The 20,095-nt window shown below is 45.8% G+C and overlaps 1 protein-coding gene across 1 annotated transcript in view; it reads right to left on the bottom strand.

The window, feature by feature from the left end:
• The window catches only part of COL6A2 (collagen type VI alpha 2 chain), a 28,820-nt gene extending 10,988 nt beyond the window's left edge, over positions 1–17,832 (bottom strand). Inside the window, exons 1-15 of the mRNA XM_061555574.1 lie at positions 17,458–17,832; positions 14,667–14,788; positions 9,129–9,500; positions 8,603–8,865; positions 8,276–8,296; positions 3,477–3,548; positions 2,241–2,294; positions 2,012–2,056; positions 1,886–1,912; positions 1,645–1,671; positions 1,497–1,541; positions 1,153–1,206; positions 869–931; positions 664–726; positions 472–525 (exon numbers count right to left, since the gene is read on the bottom strand). Coding sequence (XP_061411558.1) covers positions 472–525; positions 664–726; positions 869–931; positions 1,153–1,206; positions 1,497–1,541; positions 1,645–1,671; positions 1,886–1,912; positions 2,012–2,056; positions 2,241–2,294; positions 3,477–3,548; positions 8,276–8,296; positions 8,603–8,865; positions 9,129–9,500; positions 14,667–14,754 — 1,248 coding nt within the window. The 5' untranslated portion in view covers positions 14,755–14,788; positions 17,458–17,832. The remainder of the gene's footprint in view (positions 1–471; positions 526–663; positions 727–868; positions 932–1,152; positions 1,207–1,496; positions 1,542–1,644; positions 1,672–1,885; positions 1,913–2,011; positions 2,057–2,240; positions 2,295–3,476; positions 3,549–8,275; positions 8,297–8,602; positions 8,866–9,128; positions 9,501–14,666; positions 14,789–17,457) is intronic.
• Positions 17,833–20,095: the final 2,263 nt, after the last annotated feature.

The following is a 20,095-nucleotide window of genomic DNA, read 5'->3' as shown; positions in this document are numbered from 1 at the left end:
CGAAATCATGGACAGCAGAAGCAGAGGATGTTAGTAGACTGGAACATTTAAAGTTATGGATTTATAGAGGAAAGGAAATTATCAGTTGAGGATAGAAAAAGAGGACAAGCGAAGATGTATTTGGGATAATTTTACAATCAAAATAAGAGAAACGAGTTGGATTGGGCATATGAGAGACAACAGCTCAATGAGAGAAGTTCATTAAGGATGCACGGGAGAAAAGATATCAAGAGCCTGGAGGAAGATGTTGTTGGATGTGTTAAAATAAGAAATTGAGGACATGAAGAGACCACTGCGAATAATTAAACTGGTTGTTTATTTGCATGTCTTAACGGTTATCTGCATTACAAGTAAAAAGGGCATTTTTATTATTTTTCATTATGACGCATTATATATTGGCAGTATGTGGAATTAAGTTTTAAACAAAACAAGATTATTTCACAAGTGAATGGCATGAATTGAGATTTTCACCTTCACCCCTCTGGCGCCAGGCTTGCCTGGGTTTCCTGGATATCCCGGAACTCCCTGGAAGAACACAGATTCATCCGTGCGTCACACACACACAAACCTCCGTGAGCAGAGATGGCACCAGACAAAACTGGCAAGACACTGCTTAGCTGAGATGACATTTAAAAGGAGACGGAACAAGACATAAGAGCTTACTTTTTCTCCTTCTGTGCCATTCAGGCCCCTGGGTCCACTGCTTCCCGGCCGCCCTGGGTCTCCCTATTCACAAAAGAATAACAGACCACACATAGTGGTTATTCGAACCACAAATCCCTGATCTATTAATGCCACCACAATCCATGTAGATTTATGAGATTGGGATTGATAGAAAGTGTGAACGCTGTGCTGTAGTCAGCCTCACCTTGTCACCCTCATCGCCTGGAGTGCCTCTGATTCCCGCATTTCCCAACCCACCCTTCGGGCCCTGCGTGTCAAGAGGCACATTGGTGAAGCGGTACCACAGTATGGCCAACCATCAAAGTGTCACTGCAACATGCAATTGTTTGTCCATCTTCAAACGATTACCTCGACTTATTTCTACACCTATTATGCAGAGCTTTGCAAAGTATACGCACAAAAAGTAAGACTACAAAAAATGCGAGTATATTTTTTCAACTGATGTATGGGATTTTTAATAAGTCTCACCAAGTCACCATTGTCACCCTTACAGCCAGGGCTGCCAATCCGTCCAGATTTGCCCTAGAAGGGAACATCGCCACACACAGTCACCACATTTGATTTCTTGCAACACCTCAAATAAAAACGTGTTATATTTGAACAATACCATTATATTGAAATTCAAGTTGATTAAAACGAATTTGAAGAGCTAAATTAACTCGTAGCTTAATGATGTTTTCTGGTTGTAAATAACGTCGAACACATGGTACAACTCAGTACAACCAAAGAATCCCACGCAGTGGTACTGAATTAAGTTGATTTATGGAGATGCGATAAGAAAACGTGACAGTGGGAAGGGGCGTCATTGTTACCTTGGCTCCATCAATCCCATTGCGACCAGGCAGTCCGGGTTCTCCCTAAACAAAGACGTCACACGGATCGCAACACATGGTCGTTTGTAGTGTTCATTGAAAATGCCAAACTTGACATGTGTGCGTTTTCTCAAAGAAACATATTTACTTTCTTTCCAGATTCCCCATATTCTCCCTGGAAAGGACACACCACAGTGAAACATTAGCAAACAATGTGAACGACTATCGATATTCACAGTACTGCTTTGCATCATGCAGTCTTTAGAAATGTGCATGACCATATGTACAAAATGTGAGACAAATGCAAAGGACATAGAAAATGTAACAGCATGTATTTTGCATGAATGCACTGTGTATGCATTTACTATGAACAAAACATCATACATCACCTTCTCTCCTTTTAATCCAGCCATACCCTGCACAAAAATGAAATAATTAATAAAAGTGAAAACACTCGTTATTGAAGCAACATGTAACGTGAATTGCATTTTGTGTGATAGTGCACCGAGACTTACCTTGGGTCCTGGGAAACCCAAAGGTCCTTCGATACCTGGATCTCCCTAGATGTGAATGCAAACACATATAATTAGCATCATGCAAGCAACAACACATATATGAGACATGCGTAGCACACAGTTACTCATTCGTATGCACACATGTGTGGAACTGACACACACGTACGCACGCACCGGGTGAACGTGTGTGACCACTACCGAAGCTGTGCATGTGGAGTGTGTGTCCTACCATTGCACCATCATCTCCTGGATTTCCAGAGTCCCCGCGGTTTCCTTTCTCACCCTGCCAGCAAGAGGAAGCCATGCTCACGTCAGTGTTTCAAGGAACAGAGCAGTACAACATCACTATTGCAGGGTGGTGGCATGGCCTAAGTTGGCGCGCCCAGAATATCACTCTGGGTGTATTAACCGTCACATAATTTGCAATGTCTACATCACAGTGTTTGAGTTCATTTGATGTGTTACATATTTCCTGGCTATATTAAACGTGAAATCTATATTTAGGTTAGCAGAGCAGCAATAAAAACCAAAGACAAAAATCAATATTGCAAAGAATTATTACAGGGTCCTTCAGCAATATTTCTCAACAAACAAACAATTTATTTGATGGTCATAAATCTTCTTCTTCTTTCGTATGGCTGATGTAGATGCAAACAACATAATGTGAGAGCAAAAGGTGCCGTAAAAAGTAAGCCCTGTATTTTGGTCTAATGGAGATATAAAGAGGGGGAGTAAAGGGAGGAACCAAGATGAAGATGAGCAGCAAGGGTATTCCAGAGAGCAGGAACTTGGAGATAATTTTTATCTAAGCTTTAACAAATGTATTATTTATAGGAATAATAAGGAACTTCTGACACTATGGGTGGGAGTTCTATTGGGGTGTGAGAAAAAACCAGAGAGTGAAGTGGTATAATGTAACAAGATTTTTTGGGCTAGATTCAAAAGCTAGGCAGTAGATGGTGTCTAATGGGCAGGATGGTGGCAGTATTCAGGCAGAGTCGAGGTGGAATCCAGCATTTATTTATGATTTTTTTTTCTTGTTGGCCATGTTGGTCTTGAAAGACATATTTGGGCTTTTTAGCGTTGAGGACCAGTTTTATGACATTGACTTGAAGATTTTAAAAGTCCAATGATTGCTCCATAGAATTTCCGGAGGTCATCAGGGCTGTGTCATCAGCAAATACGCTAATGTCAGAGTGCAAAGTAGAGATGCTTAGAAAATAGGATAGGGCCAAGCACATAGCCCCGAGGAACTACGTTAGTAATGTAGTGCTTTCAGATGTATTTTTGCAGACGTTTTGATGAACGCAAATTACTCAATTGGGAATATACATAGAAATGATCGAGTGCCCAATGTCACTCTTGCAAATGAGGCTATCATAGTCTCTTTAATTCTCATCTGGGTAAACAACATAAAATTGATTAAGCTTCAACGAAAATATTTGCAGAAACAATGTGACCTCACCTTTCTTCCTTTGAACCCTTTTGGCCCACCTGGCCCTGGCATCTCCACGCATTTCGATGTAGTTCCTCTGCACTGAAAAGAGAAAAGTTTCACATTAGTCTTGTTCCAAAACAAAGCATGCACACAAACCCGCATCTAATTAAAAGTTAATGCTGCTCCTTTCTACGTAGTGTTGTTACGTGATGTTTGGATCAGCTTACATTACAATCATAAATAGGAAGTTTCCTGTTGTACCCATTTGGCTTTGTACTATATTCTCAATAACAAAAAAAAAACACTCGGCCCTTGATTATTACCTCTGTGATGCGACTGGTTCTTTTTTGCTGTCAGTATGGATAGACATATATTGGCTTAAGAGTTTGCGTTTAAGACGTTTACTACCACTTTTCTACCAGTGGCATTTCAAAATATTTTCTGGGCACTTTTCCCTAATTGCACCTCAACTCCACCCACTTTTGGCTCTTCTGCAATTTTGGCATGGGAAATGATGCAAATGGTGGGTTTTTACGTGGAATCAGCTGCATTAATTTGTTCGTTCTGAATCTGCTTGTCCTAGTGAGGATCGCGGTGGCAGGATGTTGAGTAGGGTGGTCCAGACCTCCCTTTCTCTGGCAATGGACTCTAGCTCCTCCTGGGGAATTCCCAGGCATCCTCAGGCCAGCTAAGCAACATAATCCCACCAACATGTCCTGGGCCTTCCCCGGGGTCTTCTCCCAATGGGATGTGCCCGGGAGAGTTCCAGGGGGATCCTACTGGATGCCTTAACCATCTCAATTGCCTCCTCTCGATCCGGAGGAGCAGCAGCTCGACTCTGAGGCTCTCCCGGATTACCGAGCTCCTCACCCGATCATAGAGAGTGAGCCCGGCAACCCTGCGGAGAAACCTTATTTCGGCCCTTGTACCCGTGATCTCATCCTTTCGGTCATTATGCAAAGCTCATGACCATAGGTGTGGGTGGGAACGTAGATCGACCTGTAAATCAAGAACTTTGTTCGAGAACTACCTCCCGCTTAACGACCATGGGACGGTACAGCGCCCACATCACTGTGGACGCTGCACCAATCTGCCGGGCGATCTCCCCCTCTCACTTACCATCATTTATGAAAGAAACCCCAAGGTACTTAAACTCCTCCACGAAGGGCAGCTGTTCTCCCCTCATCTAGAGAGCACACTCCACCATCTCCCGGGAGTCAACAATGATCTTAGATTTGGAGGTGCTGATCCTCATCCCCGCTGCTTTATATTCAGTATCAAACCATTCAAGTGCACACTGGAGATCACATGCTGACGAGGCAAAGAGGATAACGTCATCTGCAAAAGGCAGCGACACCACCTCCATGCCCCCATACTAGATACTCTCCATACCTCAGCTGCACCTTGATATCCTGTCCATGAAAATCACAAACAGGAATGGAGAAAACATGCACCCTTGGCGGAGTCCAACACCCACAGTGAACGACTTTGATTTAATACCAAGAATACGGAAATAGAGGGACCGGATAGTACACAAGTCCGGCACCGGTACATCATACTCCTGCAGCACCTCCCACAAGACATTCCGGGGAACACGGTCATATGCCTTCTCTAAGTCTACAAAGCAGAGGTAAACTGGAGAACCATACTCCCATAACCCCTCAAATAACTGTGAGAGGGAAAATAACTGGTCCATTGTTCCACAATCCTGATGGAATCCGCATTGTTCCTCCTGAATCTGAGGCTTGACCCGTGGGCACAGCCTCCTCTCCAGCACTTTGACATAGGCTTTACCTGGGATCCTGAGGAGTGTGATCCCTCTGTAGTTGGAGCACACCCACTTGTTTCCTTTCTTAAAAATGAGGACCACGACCCCAGTTTGCCAATCCAGAGTTACTGTACCTGCCTTGCATGCAACATTGAAGAGGCATGTTAACCACAACATTCCTACACTGCCCAGCGCTTTTAACAACTTGTTCACCCCAGCAGCTTTATCATTACGAAGGCCCTCGACCGACGCAGCGGTTTCAGCAGATGCGATGGATCCAACACACCCAGCTGTTTCCAGGGCTGCCTCCTGAGACGAGGGCATGTCCACCGGGTTGAGGACCTCCTCAAATTGTTCCTTCCACCTCTCGACTATCTCCTTAGATGAGGTCAATGTATGCCACCTTGACTGAGAACAGCCTGGGCCACGTCCTGGATGGTTTGCCAGAACTTCTTTAAAGCTGCCCGGTAGTCCTCTCCATGGCCTCTCAAAACTTCTCCCACGCCTGGGCTTTGGCTTCAGTGACTGTTACTGCTGCCACCCTCAATTGAGTCAGGAGACCTTTTTTCTAAGCATAGCTCAAAAAGCCTCCTTCTTCAACTTGACAGCTTCCCACACCATTGATGTCCACCAGCAGGTCCTAGGGTTGTCACCATGACAGGCACGAACTGACTTGAGGCCAAAGTTTTTCGCAGCTGCATCGACAATCTAGGTCCTGAACATCGACCACTCAGACTCAATGTCCATGACCTCCCCTGGAGTGTAGAAGTTTTCCCGGAGGTGGAAGTTGAAATCTTTCTGCACTGGGTCATAATTTGTTTGGGCCTTCTACGTCTATGGCTTCAAGTCACCAATTAGACCGTTTCTCTGTGGTGTTCCGCAGTTGATCTGTGCTTGGCCAATTACTTTTTAGCATCTACATGGCACCATTGGGTATTCTGCTACAGCATTTTGGCTTATCCTATCATTGTTATGCAGATAATACTCAAATTTATAGAACGTTAGGACCAATCTATGCAAAAGCATCTATCTGCATCACTAACAGTTGTGAATTCATGGTTGCACCAAAAGTTTTGCTACTAAATGCCGACAACACTGAAGCCATACCCATCGGCTCCTCTCGACATCTTTCTAACATTGGTTCCCCCTTGTTTGTTGATTAATGGTCACGATGTCAGTCCCACATGGGAGTTCAGAAATCTTGGTGTTCAATTTGACCAGTCATTATCCTTTGAGGCACATATATCTAAGGTGGTTAAAATATCCTTTTTCCACATAATAATTATTGCAAGAATCCATCACTTCCTGTCATCTGCTGACTACTGCAACACTTTACTGGTTGGGATACCGAGCAAAGCACTGGGTAGACTCCAACTTGTTCAGCATGCAGCTGCTAGAGTGCTTACACGTACACCATTCCATGAGGACATTACACCAGTCCTCTTATCCCTTCATTGGCTACCGGTCAAATTCCGCGTGGATTTTAAGATACTGCTATTAATCTATGAGGCTTTAAAAGGGCTCACCCCACATTACTTGCAGGAACTAATACATTTATATATTCCATCAAGGTCCTTAAGATCTTCCGACCTCCAACTGCTCACCACTCCCAAGTCTAGGTTGCGCTCTTTTGGTGATCGAGCTTTTGTTATCGTGGCACCCAATCGATGAAACGCTTTACCATTTTAAATCAGGAAATCAGAGTCGATAGATATATTTCTGCTTTAAAAAAACCCATCTATTTAAACTGGCTTTCCCTCTTTAGTTTGGTCAGTTGCCCGTGTTGTGTTTTTGTTTCGTGCTTTCCATGCATTGAGCATTGGAATCCTAGGATGAAACTCGCATTATAAATTTGAATTATTATAATCTGGTCAGTGCCCCAAACGTCGGATCCAACTTACCTACAGGTGGTGATCAGTTGATAGCTCTGCCCCTCTCTTCACCTGAGTGTCCAGAACATACGGCCTTAGGTCCGATGATACAACTATAAAGTCAATGATTGACCTTCGGCCCAAGGTACACTTGAGCATCCTTGTGTTCGAATATCGTGTTTGTTATTAACCTTCTGTGACTAGCGCCGATCAGTGGGGCCATTCCTCCCAATCACACCTCTATAGGTTTCTCCATCGTTTCCCACATGAGCATTGAAGTTGCTCAGTAAGACTATGGAGTCGGTAGGCGGCACTCTATCGAGCACTGCACCCACCGTCTCCAAGAAGGCAGAACACTCTGAACTATTGTTTGGTGTATAAGCACAGACAACAGTCAGAGTTTTCCATTTTGAGATCCAAAGTCTCATTGAGGCGACCATCTCATCTACTGGGACAAACTCCAACTGAACAGCACCCAGATGGGGGCTTGTGAGTATCCCCACACCCGCCCAGGGCCTCTCACCAGGGGTTACTCCAAAATAGGAGAAAGGCCACCCCCGATCGAGAAGTTTGGTTCCAGTGCCAATGCTGTGTGTTGGAGGTGAGGCCGACTATGTCTAGTTGATACCTTTCCACCTCCTCCACCAGCTCCGGCTCCTTCACTCCTAGTGACGTGGCATTCCACTTCCCAATAGCTAGTGTCCATTGCCAAGATCTAGTCCATCCAAGACCATTCCTCTCCCTGCCATACTGGCATCGCACCCGCCCCTCACTCTTTGTCCTGCAGATGGTGGCCCCACAAGAAGGCACGACGTAGCTACCAGGTGCTTGCCGGCAAACCCCACCCCCAGGCCTGGCTTCAGGGGGATGTCCTGGTATACCTTGTCTGGGCAAGGTTCTCTGATCTTTATATTTCAAAACCATTCATGAGGGACTTTTGTTTGGGCCGTTATTTGTCTGGAACCTCCCCCCAGACCGGTTCGCCAAGAGAGACCCGGCCAGGAGTACAAGACTTTGTAAATTTCAAATCCTGGAATTTTTCCAAATTCGCATGTAAATGGTCGTCAAATACACCAAAAGGCAGCAAAATGATTGGCAAAAGAGATCAATGAACGAGGTATTTGGTTGGGCTCTCACTTGGCTTATATATCAGTGTATGTATGGATGAATAACTTAAAATGTATTACCGTATCTTCAGCTCTTTTAATCTACAGACACAAATGAGCAAAGTTAATAAAAGCAAGTTCAGCCTTATCCATGAGCACATAAAACACATTTGCTACGGTTGGAAAAATTTTTACTCCATATTGTACATCCATTTATTGTATTTCTCATGCTTTGAAATATGTCTGTGAAAAGATGTGATGCGCAGTACAAAGCTGGATTTGTATAAGGATGCACCAGACGGTCTCTCTTTTCCAGTTGCTAATATTCAAAGTGTTTTTGTTCTTACATTTACTGTGTAGTGGGATTTATTGCTATATACATTGTGGTTGTTCAGACTGTTTTCAGACCATGTTTTCTATGATGAGGTTGATGGTCTTGTCTCGAAGAATAAACGTGTCATGTAGATCTTTGGAGTCTGTGTCCAGGTCCTGGTCTCTGGAGGCAAAGTATTCATTACGGAAGGCACTCAGCGGGTTGCTGGCCAGTATATTCATATTGTATTTGTAAAGTTTGACACTTGATGCCACAGAGAAGATTGATATTCCCTTCTCTTTGGCTTGCTCAGCCGCCTCAGATATCCCTCCGCAGGGCTGTCCCGTGACATGACCATCTGTAAGAAATGCATGGCAGGGTTAAGTGCAGTGAGTCTTATGAAGACGATGTTTTTCCTTTTTGAATAGGTGAATTTTACATCATTGTGGATGAGGGACAATGCAACTCTAGAGGTATAAGGCCCAAAGGGCAGAATATTGTATTGGTTGACACTGGTGGTTTCCAATGCAAGAAAGGTGTTTCTAGCATTAAAACCAATCTTAATTAAACTCAAGTTTAAATTTATTTAAAATAATAGTAACAATTTGCTTTTCCACTCACCTGTGACGAACACAGCAAAGTGTGACTGCGCCCTCTGCTGAGCGAACATAATCTTCTCGGTCATGTTTTTGATCGCGCAGTCCGTGAAGGTGCCCTGGCCAATGTAATTGATCGCATTGATATTCTTCTGGAAGACATTTTTGTTTGCCGTGATGGGACTAAACTCCAGCACTATATCAGAGAAGTGCAAACCGCCCAGCTGCCAAGCGAATTTATAGCCAAAGGTAGACGATCTTTCAGGAAGACGCTTCACCAGCTCCACGCCAAACGTCTTGAGGTGATCAACAAGGCTGCCTGAGGGCAGGTACTGCAGTGCCACGCTCTCAGACGTGTCCAGTGCCAGGTAAAGGCTCACATTGCAGACAAGCGGCTCTGAAAGCAACACACCGCACAATGTTGCACGTGACACAATGCTCCACATACAGGCACGGGATTTTATATATATATATTTTATATTTCTGATTCATAATTGGTTTATTTTAGATTAGGTCGTGTAAAAGTGCATGTCGTAAACGCTCCTTCAATCGACACAGCCAATTAATCAAGGTGTCACGTGAATGAAACGTGCCAAATGTATTCCTGCTTCAGCAGTCGCACCGATGTTGTTGTTTGAGAGTAATCTCACGACATTTAATTTGGTTTGGACGTTTGTGCTGGAGATTAAATCCAGCATCATCAGGTTGTTAAGAAGAGCTCAGATTTCTTATGAACCACCTAGACTTCATGGATTACCAATACTGGTGTGAGCACATTGACGTGTTTGTATGAAACATATGTTTTTTTCACACTGCACAATCAGTGATGAATCATACTATATTTTCAGAGGCCTGGAAAAGTACTTCTGGTTTTTACAATTAACTAACACATTCAGTTTCGTTAATAAAACAAAACAAGAAACTTGATTGTATGAGTGGCTTTATCTGAATTCTGCTGCATTCCGATTATCAGTTAAACATTTCGCAACTTATTGGATTAATGTAAACGTACAAAGTTTCTCTGGGATGTATTTTCGAGTTGTGGCATGTGTCCGTGTATTGTCATGATGTACGTTTCGCTCAACGTGAAACATCTCCCAGCATGTGGAGCAAAACGTCGGATATTATGCCGAATGAGACGCGGCACAACCAAACACATTGCAGAACTTTGTAGCATAACTTTGAAAACCTACGCAGTAGTCATACCAATTTTTCGGTTATCCCTGCAGTGGCTTTTAGCTAGCCATAGAACAAAGAAAGTCACTGCATCGCGTACTTTCAGATGCGGTTCTGTAGCCCTCTGGAAAGCTCTTCCTTCCGATATTAGGAAGCCACTGGAGCTAAACACTTTTAAATTTAGATTTAAAAAAACCTCATTGCTTCAGAACTGCTTGTGTTTAGATTGTTGTCCGTCCCCCGCACCTATTAGCATGGTTTGCTACATATGTTGCAAAATAATTTCAACATACATACAATTTCCCGCTGTATAAATACATTAATATGCATGTATAAAGGCGATTTTTACATTTATACCAAAGTAATTTGTTAATATTTCACACACGAAGATCTGACATTAATATAACTAGTGTAATACATGTAACTGCTAGACATGAAAACGATTCTCTCATGTTAATTTAGCTGATGCACTTGTGGGCTTTATTTGGCTAATCTGAACATAAAAACTGTATGTTAAGAGAGCACAAAAAACTATACATACACTTACAATATAGGTATATTTACGATATTTTTTCCCCAGAGAAAAATAAGCTTCTTCAAAGAAAACTGCTTTTACATGCGATAAGACTTAATACGATCTTCTAACCAATAAAAAAATAAACCATTCAATCATCTCAGCGGCTGTTGGCTATTACAAATGGAATGTCGTTTGGGTATTTGTTGAAACTAGAACCATATGAGCAACACACACAGGATGACAGTCCGAAATAAGGTTGGCCAACTGGCATGCACTGATTGGTGAGCAAACAATAACATGAACATTGTCAATCACAGCTTTAGATCTGATTATAGAACTGTGCTCAACGTCTGTAGAAGGGTTTGGAGGGGTCACCGTGGGTTCAGTTCATGTAAAATGTATTTTCTGCTGAGGAAAAATTCAAAGTTCTAATGATAATGCTCATGTAAACACGTTCCTTCGGAGTGGGCAGGTAGGAACTTGGTTGGACAGCGCATTCGTGCGATCCGCGTCACGCGGCGCAAGCTGCGTGGGGCGGGGCGGCGCGTCACGTGGTGTTGAGCCCGCCCGAAAGGGCTTTATGAAATACAAATCGAGGGAGTGGCTATGCACGACAGACAGACAAATAATCCCTGGTGGGCAGTGTGGAACTGTTGTTCCTACCTGTATTATTATGATAGATGAAGATAAATAAAGACGATGCACCAATCCCCAGCCCACCAATCCCCACCAACCCCTAACCCATGAAGATCCACCAACCGTTGACTCCAAAGCACACACTTAATGCCCAATTAATGACGAATCGTCGTTCACCTCTGGATTGCAAGCGCAGCGCGCTTCGTTTACGAACCACGTTTGCACCACGGCAGCAGTGCTGTACGCACTACTGCAATTATCTAAAATCTTTATTCATCCCGGATAAACCCGATGAGCTATAAAGCTCTTTTTCACGGATGTCCAGCAGGGGACGGATCAGAAAGTTGCCACTGATGTGGAATGGGCAGGCATGCTCTCTCTTCTCTCAGAACACACCATACTAACAAGCATTGGCAGAAAGTGACCCAATATCTGTAGCTTCGCCCTAATCTCGGCCACTTTGGCCAATTACATAATTGTGTCATGGGTAGTGATGGGATGGATACGTTTTTATGTGGACTCAGCCACACAAGAATTTAAATATTGGGAATGTTTTAAATATTTTCTACAAAACGGTCATCATTTTGCCCAAAAGTGGCAGGATGACATAAAAAAACTTGACTTTACCGAAAGAACAAAAGAGTATGGATTCTTGCATTCACAAAAGCTTCAAATCAAGATTGAACCGCCTCTACGGGGGGTTTCCTCACAATTATTCGATCTTTTAACAGACTGCGAGACAAGAAGGCTCACCTGATCGAGTCTCTCACCTTTCTGAAGAGATGCCGCGACACCAAGGTAATACCGATCGGATTTACACTCACATCTGCTGCTGTGACTTCTCCTAACTCTAAACGGATCTTGTTTAGGGCCAGCCTAGCTCTAGTCTCAGAGAGAATAGGATTGCTCCGATTTGAACTTGATAATTTAGACAAGATTTTCTTACAATCACACTTAGAATTAACAGATAAAATGTCCACATCTGATTGGGACCAAGTAGATAGCATGACAGTTTCTTCAGTTACTTCTATGTCAACCAAATGTAAAGTTAACTTGATTGCTAAATTCAACCTCCTGTCAAAAAAGAAGCCAGAGCCACACGCTAAAAAGTTAGATGTTAACAAGATTGTCATCAATCATAGTAACATCCCAATTTCCAACAACCTAAAATCGGTACTAGCTAAAGGGTTGAATTTCGCCCAGGTCGACGTAGCCCTCAAAGGCGTGGGACACATCCCGGCAGACGTTGCTAGATCTGAAATCGCTGCTATCCTCAAAAACGCTAAGAAACCCATTAGCAACATTAGCAAGGATGAGCGTTTTGAACTCTCTCAATTAAAAAACAGAGATGACATAGTCACCCTCTCAGCCGACAAGGGTAATCCCACTGTCATCATGGATAAAACCACTTACAACAACAAAATTCAGGACCTTCTTAATGATGGCAGTTATACCAACATTAACAGAGACCCGACCAATAGCGTGGATACTAAAACCAACAAAATCATCACTAATTCGACTTATCTTATCGATTCGAACAAGCAGCACTCTCTAAAACCTTTGGTTGCTAGACCACCCAGATTTTATGGCCTTCCAAAGATCCAAAAAAAGGTACCCCACTCCATCCTTTCGTCTCCACCATTAACTCACTCATACGTGACTTTACCGAAAGAACCAAAGAGTATAACAAAAACTGTAGTTAAATAATTAGGACCACATAGCTTTAAGTGCAAAGAGAGGGCACTCTCTCAAATAGCAGCAGACAGCTTGGCCTACATTCTATGGTGCTTGATTCAGAAACATGGTCATTAATAACGTGTAATTTTCAAAAAACGTAATAAAAGTGTACAAAAAGCATGGGGAGATGCACGCTTGGAATTACGTTGAGACAGAAGAGGAACACATGGATTAGAGAACATATGCATGTCAGTGACATAATTTTGTAAACAATAATAAGTTAGCTTGGGCAGAATATGGCACTAGAAGGAATGATGGGTGATGGTTGAGAATAATGACAGTGGCAGCCAAAAAATATAATTTGTTTCAGAGGATGTGCACTGAGGAGATGGAGCAATGAAATCAGCGTGTGTGCAGGTGCTAAGGGGAGTGAATTCAATAGCAGAATCGTGAGAAATGGTTGAGAGAGCGGTGACTTGGGGAAGTCTTAATCCAGCAGTTTCAAAGACAATGCATATATTATCAGAGCATGTTTGTTTGCATGTTTTGCCATGAGTATGTGTGGTTAATGCAGCAGACTTGATGCCTTTCAAAAGGTTTGATGTTTGAACATCTTAACACCTGTTTTATTGCCAGAAAGGGTAAACGCCTATTCTTATTTTTTCATCATTTTGATACAGGCAAAACGGTTCCATAGATATGCAGAAATGGATTTACCATGGTTGATGATGATGTTAGCTTGGCTAAATAACCTTTCAACATGGTGTCACCCAAAAAATAAATGTGGATAATTGTATTGGCTACGAAAACCTCCGTCTTAAGAGACAGGTTTATGAAACAAATGCTGATGGCTTGCCAAACGGTCATGGCAAGATCACCCCATCTATACGATATAGCCCTGGAACACTAAAACCTATTTTATTTGTATGTGGAGTCACAGAAGGGAGGTCTGTTTGTATTGAAATTTCGTACACAAAAACACCGCACAGTGGCTAAACCGTGCCGTCAGCTGCGCAAGAGAAAACCTACAGCAGGTGGCGCTGTGTGTTCTCCGTTTGTCAAAAGCCGCGATTGTACCACACAGAGACCTCAGCAGAACGCCCAACAGATTTTCATTATTTAACCATTCCGTGTGCGCAAAACATGTGTGACAAGATTTGAAGCTTTCGTGACTGCAGGAATCCATACTCTTTGGTTCTTTCAGTAAAGTCACATGGGTAGAAAAATAACAGATCACGACGTTTCGATCGCAACACAACCGACCATCATCAGCAGGAGAACTGCTGTCAGCAGTTCTCCTGCTGTATCTGTTCCGCCTGATGACGGTCGCTCCTGCGCCTTCCAACACCAAACCACGGAACGTATAATATCGTACTGCCCCAACAACAACCGAATGGCTAAATCGTTTAGAACTGAATCTGTAATAGTGTATATTCACTGGCCATACAGAAGAATCATCACTGGAGTTGGATGTACGTGGCACACCCCGCCTCTGGCATTAAGCCCATGTGAATGAGTGTGCAGGGTGCTGCTTGTGGGGGGAGGAGCGCTCGGCACCTGCTGGAATAGCTCGTTGGGCAGAGGTGCGCGTTCCGGCCAGCAGGGCACAGCACAGGGCGAGTGGAGCCCACAGCAGCAGCATCATCTTCCTTGCTGGGGCCGGCGGACGGGCAGGCACTCTATGGGATACAGAGAAATAATCTTTATAGGACTGTAAATACGAATAATAATTATCATCAGCCACGATCAATCCACAGGTGGATGAAGACATACTCTATTCATCGCCTTCTCTCACGATTCTGTGATGTAATAATTCATATAGCATTGCACACGCACTCATATATTTATGTCACTCTTTGATATATGTCTTAGAATTTCATCATGGGCTGCCACTCCATTGTTAATTTTGATCATATGCCATTACCTTCTTTAGTCACATGTTCTGCCGAAGCCTACTTTGATGTCTTAAAACTGCAAACGGTGTCTGATCCACGTGTTTCAACTCCACCCATGCACCTCTGATTGCTTATTTATGCACTTTTCAGTTTTTGTTCCACGTCATTTGTCAATTTCTATATTTCCTGATCAATGTCATCAGGACATATACACTGATGTAATTTAGCTGTCTTGCTGCACTGATTTAAACCAAGGTCTCCATTGGAAAATATATTCCTGGCATGTATATTTTTAAAACCCCATGTCATCCAATGCTCAATGAAAGCCTCCTCGCGCCACGTCTCCGACCTGGTCATGGCTACAGGCCATTATACGTCTAAATTAACTCTCGCTGGAACATGGCAGGGCTGGCGCTGGCGAGGGGTGAGCTGATGTGTGCCCTGCATCACCAAATGTCCCTGTGGCCCACCCAAGTTAATTATCCTAAGCGGTGTGAAGCACTGTTGTATGTATGTTGAACTTCTTTCGCACCGTACGTAGCCAACCGCGCTGTTATGGTGGCTCCCCACACAGCCGATCTACTGCCCCCCCCCCCCCCCCCATTCTAAAGGAGCTGAATTTGGGCCTGGACACAACTCAGCTGCCAGAGGAGGACGACTCCCACCACTCCCATCGCGATCACGAGTTCGCAACCCAACCAGTGTGAATCTCGGGGTCAGGCACCATCATTGTGTGTTCAAACGACCACAACAGGAATCAACAGATGTGACGCAGCTTGGCGATGGGTCACCAACGTAAAGGGTCGCCTTAGAACGACCGTGTGATCAGTGGGCCACTGACTTGACTCTGGAGGTCCTCGAGCGGTGGCGACAATGTGGGACAGCCTCACCGATCCTACCCCAAACCGCGCGCCTTCAAGAGCAGACCGGGCCTGAATGCACGGCTCGAGGCCTCTGCATGCAGTGGTGTAATCGAACCCTCGATTAGCACGGTCGGCTACGTACGGTGCGAAAGAAGTTCAACATACGTACGTAAGCACCGTGTGCGTGCGCGCGCGTACAACCGTTCCACTGCGCACTTCAGAACTCCCAAACGCAAACAGTGACCCCACGTATCCGTCACTCGACGATGTGCCAATGGCAATAACGTTACAACTCATCTCATTCTCCGGGTCTAAAGAGATCCGCCACCGACAGTGTCAGAATAAAGCCTCTTAATGTCAGCAGATGAGCGGGCTTCGGGTGCGTTGGAGCTCATCGGTATTCGTGCAGACGCAGAAGACAAGCCCGATATCGGACCGTGTGGCTACGTGGGAGCGCAGTGGAGGGCGCCTGCTCCCACGCAGGCAGCAGGCAGACGTCTGCTCACATGTCTATCTGCTCACCTGTCTATCTGCTCACCCGTTTGTCTACTCACCCGTCTGTCTGCTCACCCGTCTGTGTCTCCTCGCCCGTCTGTCTGCTCACCCGTTTGTATGCTCACCCGTCTGTGTCTCCTCGCCCGTCTGTCTGCTCACCCGTCTGTGTTTGCTCACCCGTCTGTCTGCTCACCCGTCTGTCTGCTCACCCGTCTGTGTCTCCTCGCCCGTCTGTCTGCTCACCCGTCTGAGTCTGCTCACCCGTCTGTCTGCTCACCCGTTTGTATGCTCACCCGTCTGTCTGCTCACCCGCCTGTCTGCTCACCCGTCTGTCTGCTCACCCGTTTATATGCTCACCCGTCTGTGTCTCCTCGCCCGTCTGTCTGCTCACCCGTCTGTGTTTGCTCACCCGTCTGTCTGCTCACCCGTCTGTCTGCTCACCCGTCTGTGTCTCCTCGCCCGTCTGTCTGCTCACCCGTCTGAGTCTGCTCACCCGTCTGTCTGCTCACCCGCCTGTCTGCTCACCCGTCTGTGTTTGCTCACTCGTCTGTCTGCTCACCCGTCTGTCTGCTCACCCGTCGGATGTCTGCTCACCCGTCTGTGTCGGCACACCCCGAGGACTCGACCCAAGCCACCCGCGTACAACGCATTTGCGCATTTAAAATCAACTCCTTCACTTTGCTCCATTATTTGTGTACGACACATCGCGTTCCGCAACATTTGAAGTGCGGAGTATGTGTGTGCATATGCGCGTGCTAACAAAGGATGCACCACTCCGAAACTCATCATCCGCTACAACTTACAATTTCACATCTGCGAGCGCAGATGGTGATAAGAGGTTCGGATCAAAACCGATACCTTACGGATTCGACTTGCATCGCATCCCCAGCGACGCAGGCGGACTCCGAGAGACCACAGCCCACAGAAATCCTCTAGCGCGTTGGAGCCGCAAGCCATAATTGCGCTCCGCTGCAGAACGAACATCTTTTGCGCGTAAAGCTCCATCGGGAGAGATGTTCCCGATGTGTGTGTGTGTATGTGCGTGTGTGTGTATGTGCTTGAGTGTGCCGGCAAGAGTGGCGAGAGGACGGGTACCTGGTGATCCGGTGGTGAGAAGAGAGATGGTCAGAGCGGATGGGAAGCAGCAGCAGCAGAAGCGCAGAGTCGCTTCTGCTCTCTCGTGCGGGAGCCGAGTGAGGAGCGGGGGGGGGGGGGCGTGGATGAGGGCGGGGTACGTGCGTGTGGACGCGCGTGGAGTGCGGCACGACAGGGGAAACAGACCCCACGGACAACACTCTCTCGCACACACACAGACACACCGGGAGGACAGGCAAGGGGACACACCCACGCACACTCACGCACAGACGCACGCCGTCACAGTCCCGGCACAACTCATTGCGAGTGCTGTCACAACCCGATTGTGTCACCCACCAAGCGCGTTCAGCTCCAGCGGAGCACCAAAACCACCACCACGGCACTCTTCACTGACTCGGGGAGTCGAGGGAGGAGATTTTTCGCTCGAGGAGGGAGGAGCGTGGCTGTTGGCGAGTGCCTTTCTACGCACAAAAGCTTGCGTGGACACTTGCGCGTGTTTGTTCTTACGCGTAATTTTATAGAACTGGAACCACTTGCTGCTCGTAGGATAATACGCTGAAGAATCGTTGTGTGCGACGAACGTTTGCAGCCTCCTTGGCCAATTCCAATGTGAACTTTTCAGAAAGGGAATGCGTGCCAAGTCATAGTCCTTGTCATCTGAGTGCGTACGTGAAATATACCTACGGAATTTCATTACACGTTCGAGTGTGCAGGAAGACAACTGGTGGTATACAAGTACAGTCATGATAACACATTACCGTCATTTACACAATTATAACGTATTATGAAAATCCCTCGCATCCAGAATATTTCCACCGGCACGTAATCTGCGCACAGCGCAACGACGCGGTGCCCACGGCTGCGCCCTTCGCAGGCGAGCTCCCTCCCTCCACCTCCTCCTGAATGAAGTTGAGTGTCGACGATGCCCCCAAATGCGCGATGCGCCGTTTCCATTCGCGATCACCAAAGTCGCGACGAAATATTCGCGCAGTGAGCGGCGTTGGAGCGGCCTCCGCCAGGTGGCGCTGTGTCCGCGGATCTCGGGAAATCGTCTTGGGGGAGAACGGGGGTTGGGGTGGGGGGTCAGTTTGCCCTCCGGCTCGGGACTTTTGTTGCTGTTCTAGCAGTTCATAATCAACGCTTTTGGGTTAGATCGCGTTATTTATAAATGTGTCGTAACTCTCCACCACCCGACACGGCGAATCAGCAAAAAAGTGTCACGTTGACAAAAGACAAATAGTTCACTGCTTTAGCCCACCGGTGTGTTGAAGCGTGAAACCACAACATTTACAATTTTTTTTAAAACCCAAAACGTTGATTATGAATAATATTGGTCGCGAAAGCCTACGTGTTAAACTGTTATAGCAGTGTTTCCGGATTGATTTTAATTGTGCATCGTTTTATGTTTACGTTGTGAAATGTGTTGTATAAATCGGTAACTCCCAGTGGTTTTATATTTGACGCGTATTCTGGTCAAACTTGATTTGGAGCGTATTTTGGTCGTGTAAAACACATCATCACGATCAATGGGCATATAGCCCGTTAGGTGTCCACTGCACATTTCGTCCTTTGTTACCACTTTCCTCCGTCTCGTGCCAATATGCTCAAGTAGTGCCACATCTTTCTGGCACCAATAGCCGGTGGGTTTGCAGAGTACCACCGGCAGTCATCAGATATTTGTTCATGAAGCCATCCAGATATATAAACACAGACACAACTTCAACCGAGAAGATGGGTACAAACTGAGCAATTATTGGAAGGACGTTATTAACCAAGTAAAGTCTTAACTGACTGTGATGTTTCCATCCTACCTGCCGATGTCAGCTGTTATTTCCAACTCTGAGTACATCACCAGGTTAAATGTCTTTACATTAACGGGATAAGTGTCTCACTAACACAGCTACCGTTTTCCCTTTCCCTCGATGTGGCGGGAGCTCTCGTTTTTCAACAGACTATAACTGGCTGTGATGTTTCTGTGTATGTGTGGTGACTGTGCTTGTCACTGTATGGTGCCGGGGCTTGTGAAGCCACGGCCGGTAATGTGTTGTCATTACGGGCAGCCCGGGTTACGGGATGCAGTACCAACCCTAGCGGGGCTTGGGTGAGCGCTGGTTAGCGCAGAGGCACCTCGAGCAGCGTGCGGTGCGGGCTCCCGGTGAGGGAGCGAGAGGGAGCGTCAACCAGCCAAGGTTACCTTGGGGCATGACACGCTGGTTGACCTGCTGTCACGTGACCTGACGATATTGGAGGGGGGGCACCGGTGGACGGGGGCCGTGGGGTGGTCACGTGGTCCTGGAGAGCTCTCGGGAGAAGAAGCCTCTAGCCACGTGGTCCGGGACCCCGTTTGTGGTCCGGACCGGGATAGCGAACCGTGTCTAGTTTTTCCGTAGCGTGGTTAGATGGGCATTCGAGACCCGAGTGTAGATTGTGTTGTGTTGCGTTTTAATGCGGAATTCATAGTGTTGCTCCCAAGATAACGTCTGCGACTCAGTTGGACTCACTACATACAGTACATATTTTAAAATGCAATAATTCCACCGCTAACAAAGGTTATGGGGAATAGACCTCCCTGCACAGCTGCAATAGGCTGCTGTTTTTAAGGCGTGGGTTTGCGGGAAAGGGGCCAGATGTTTCCATT

Source organism: Lethenteron reissneri, chromosome 21, assembly GCF_015708825.2.
Source record: "Lethenteron reissneri isolate LAM-NWPU_2019-01 chromosome 21, ASM1570882v1, whole genome shotgun sequence".
NCBI lineage: Eukaryota > Metazoa > Chordata > Hyperoartia > Petromyzontiformes > Petromyzontidae > Lethenteron > Lethenteron reissneri.
The sequence above is the reverse complement of the archived record's forward strand: the minus strand, read 5'-3'. Positions and strand labels throughout refer to the sequence as shown.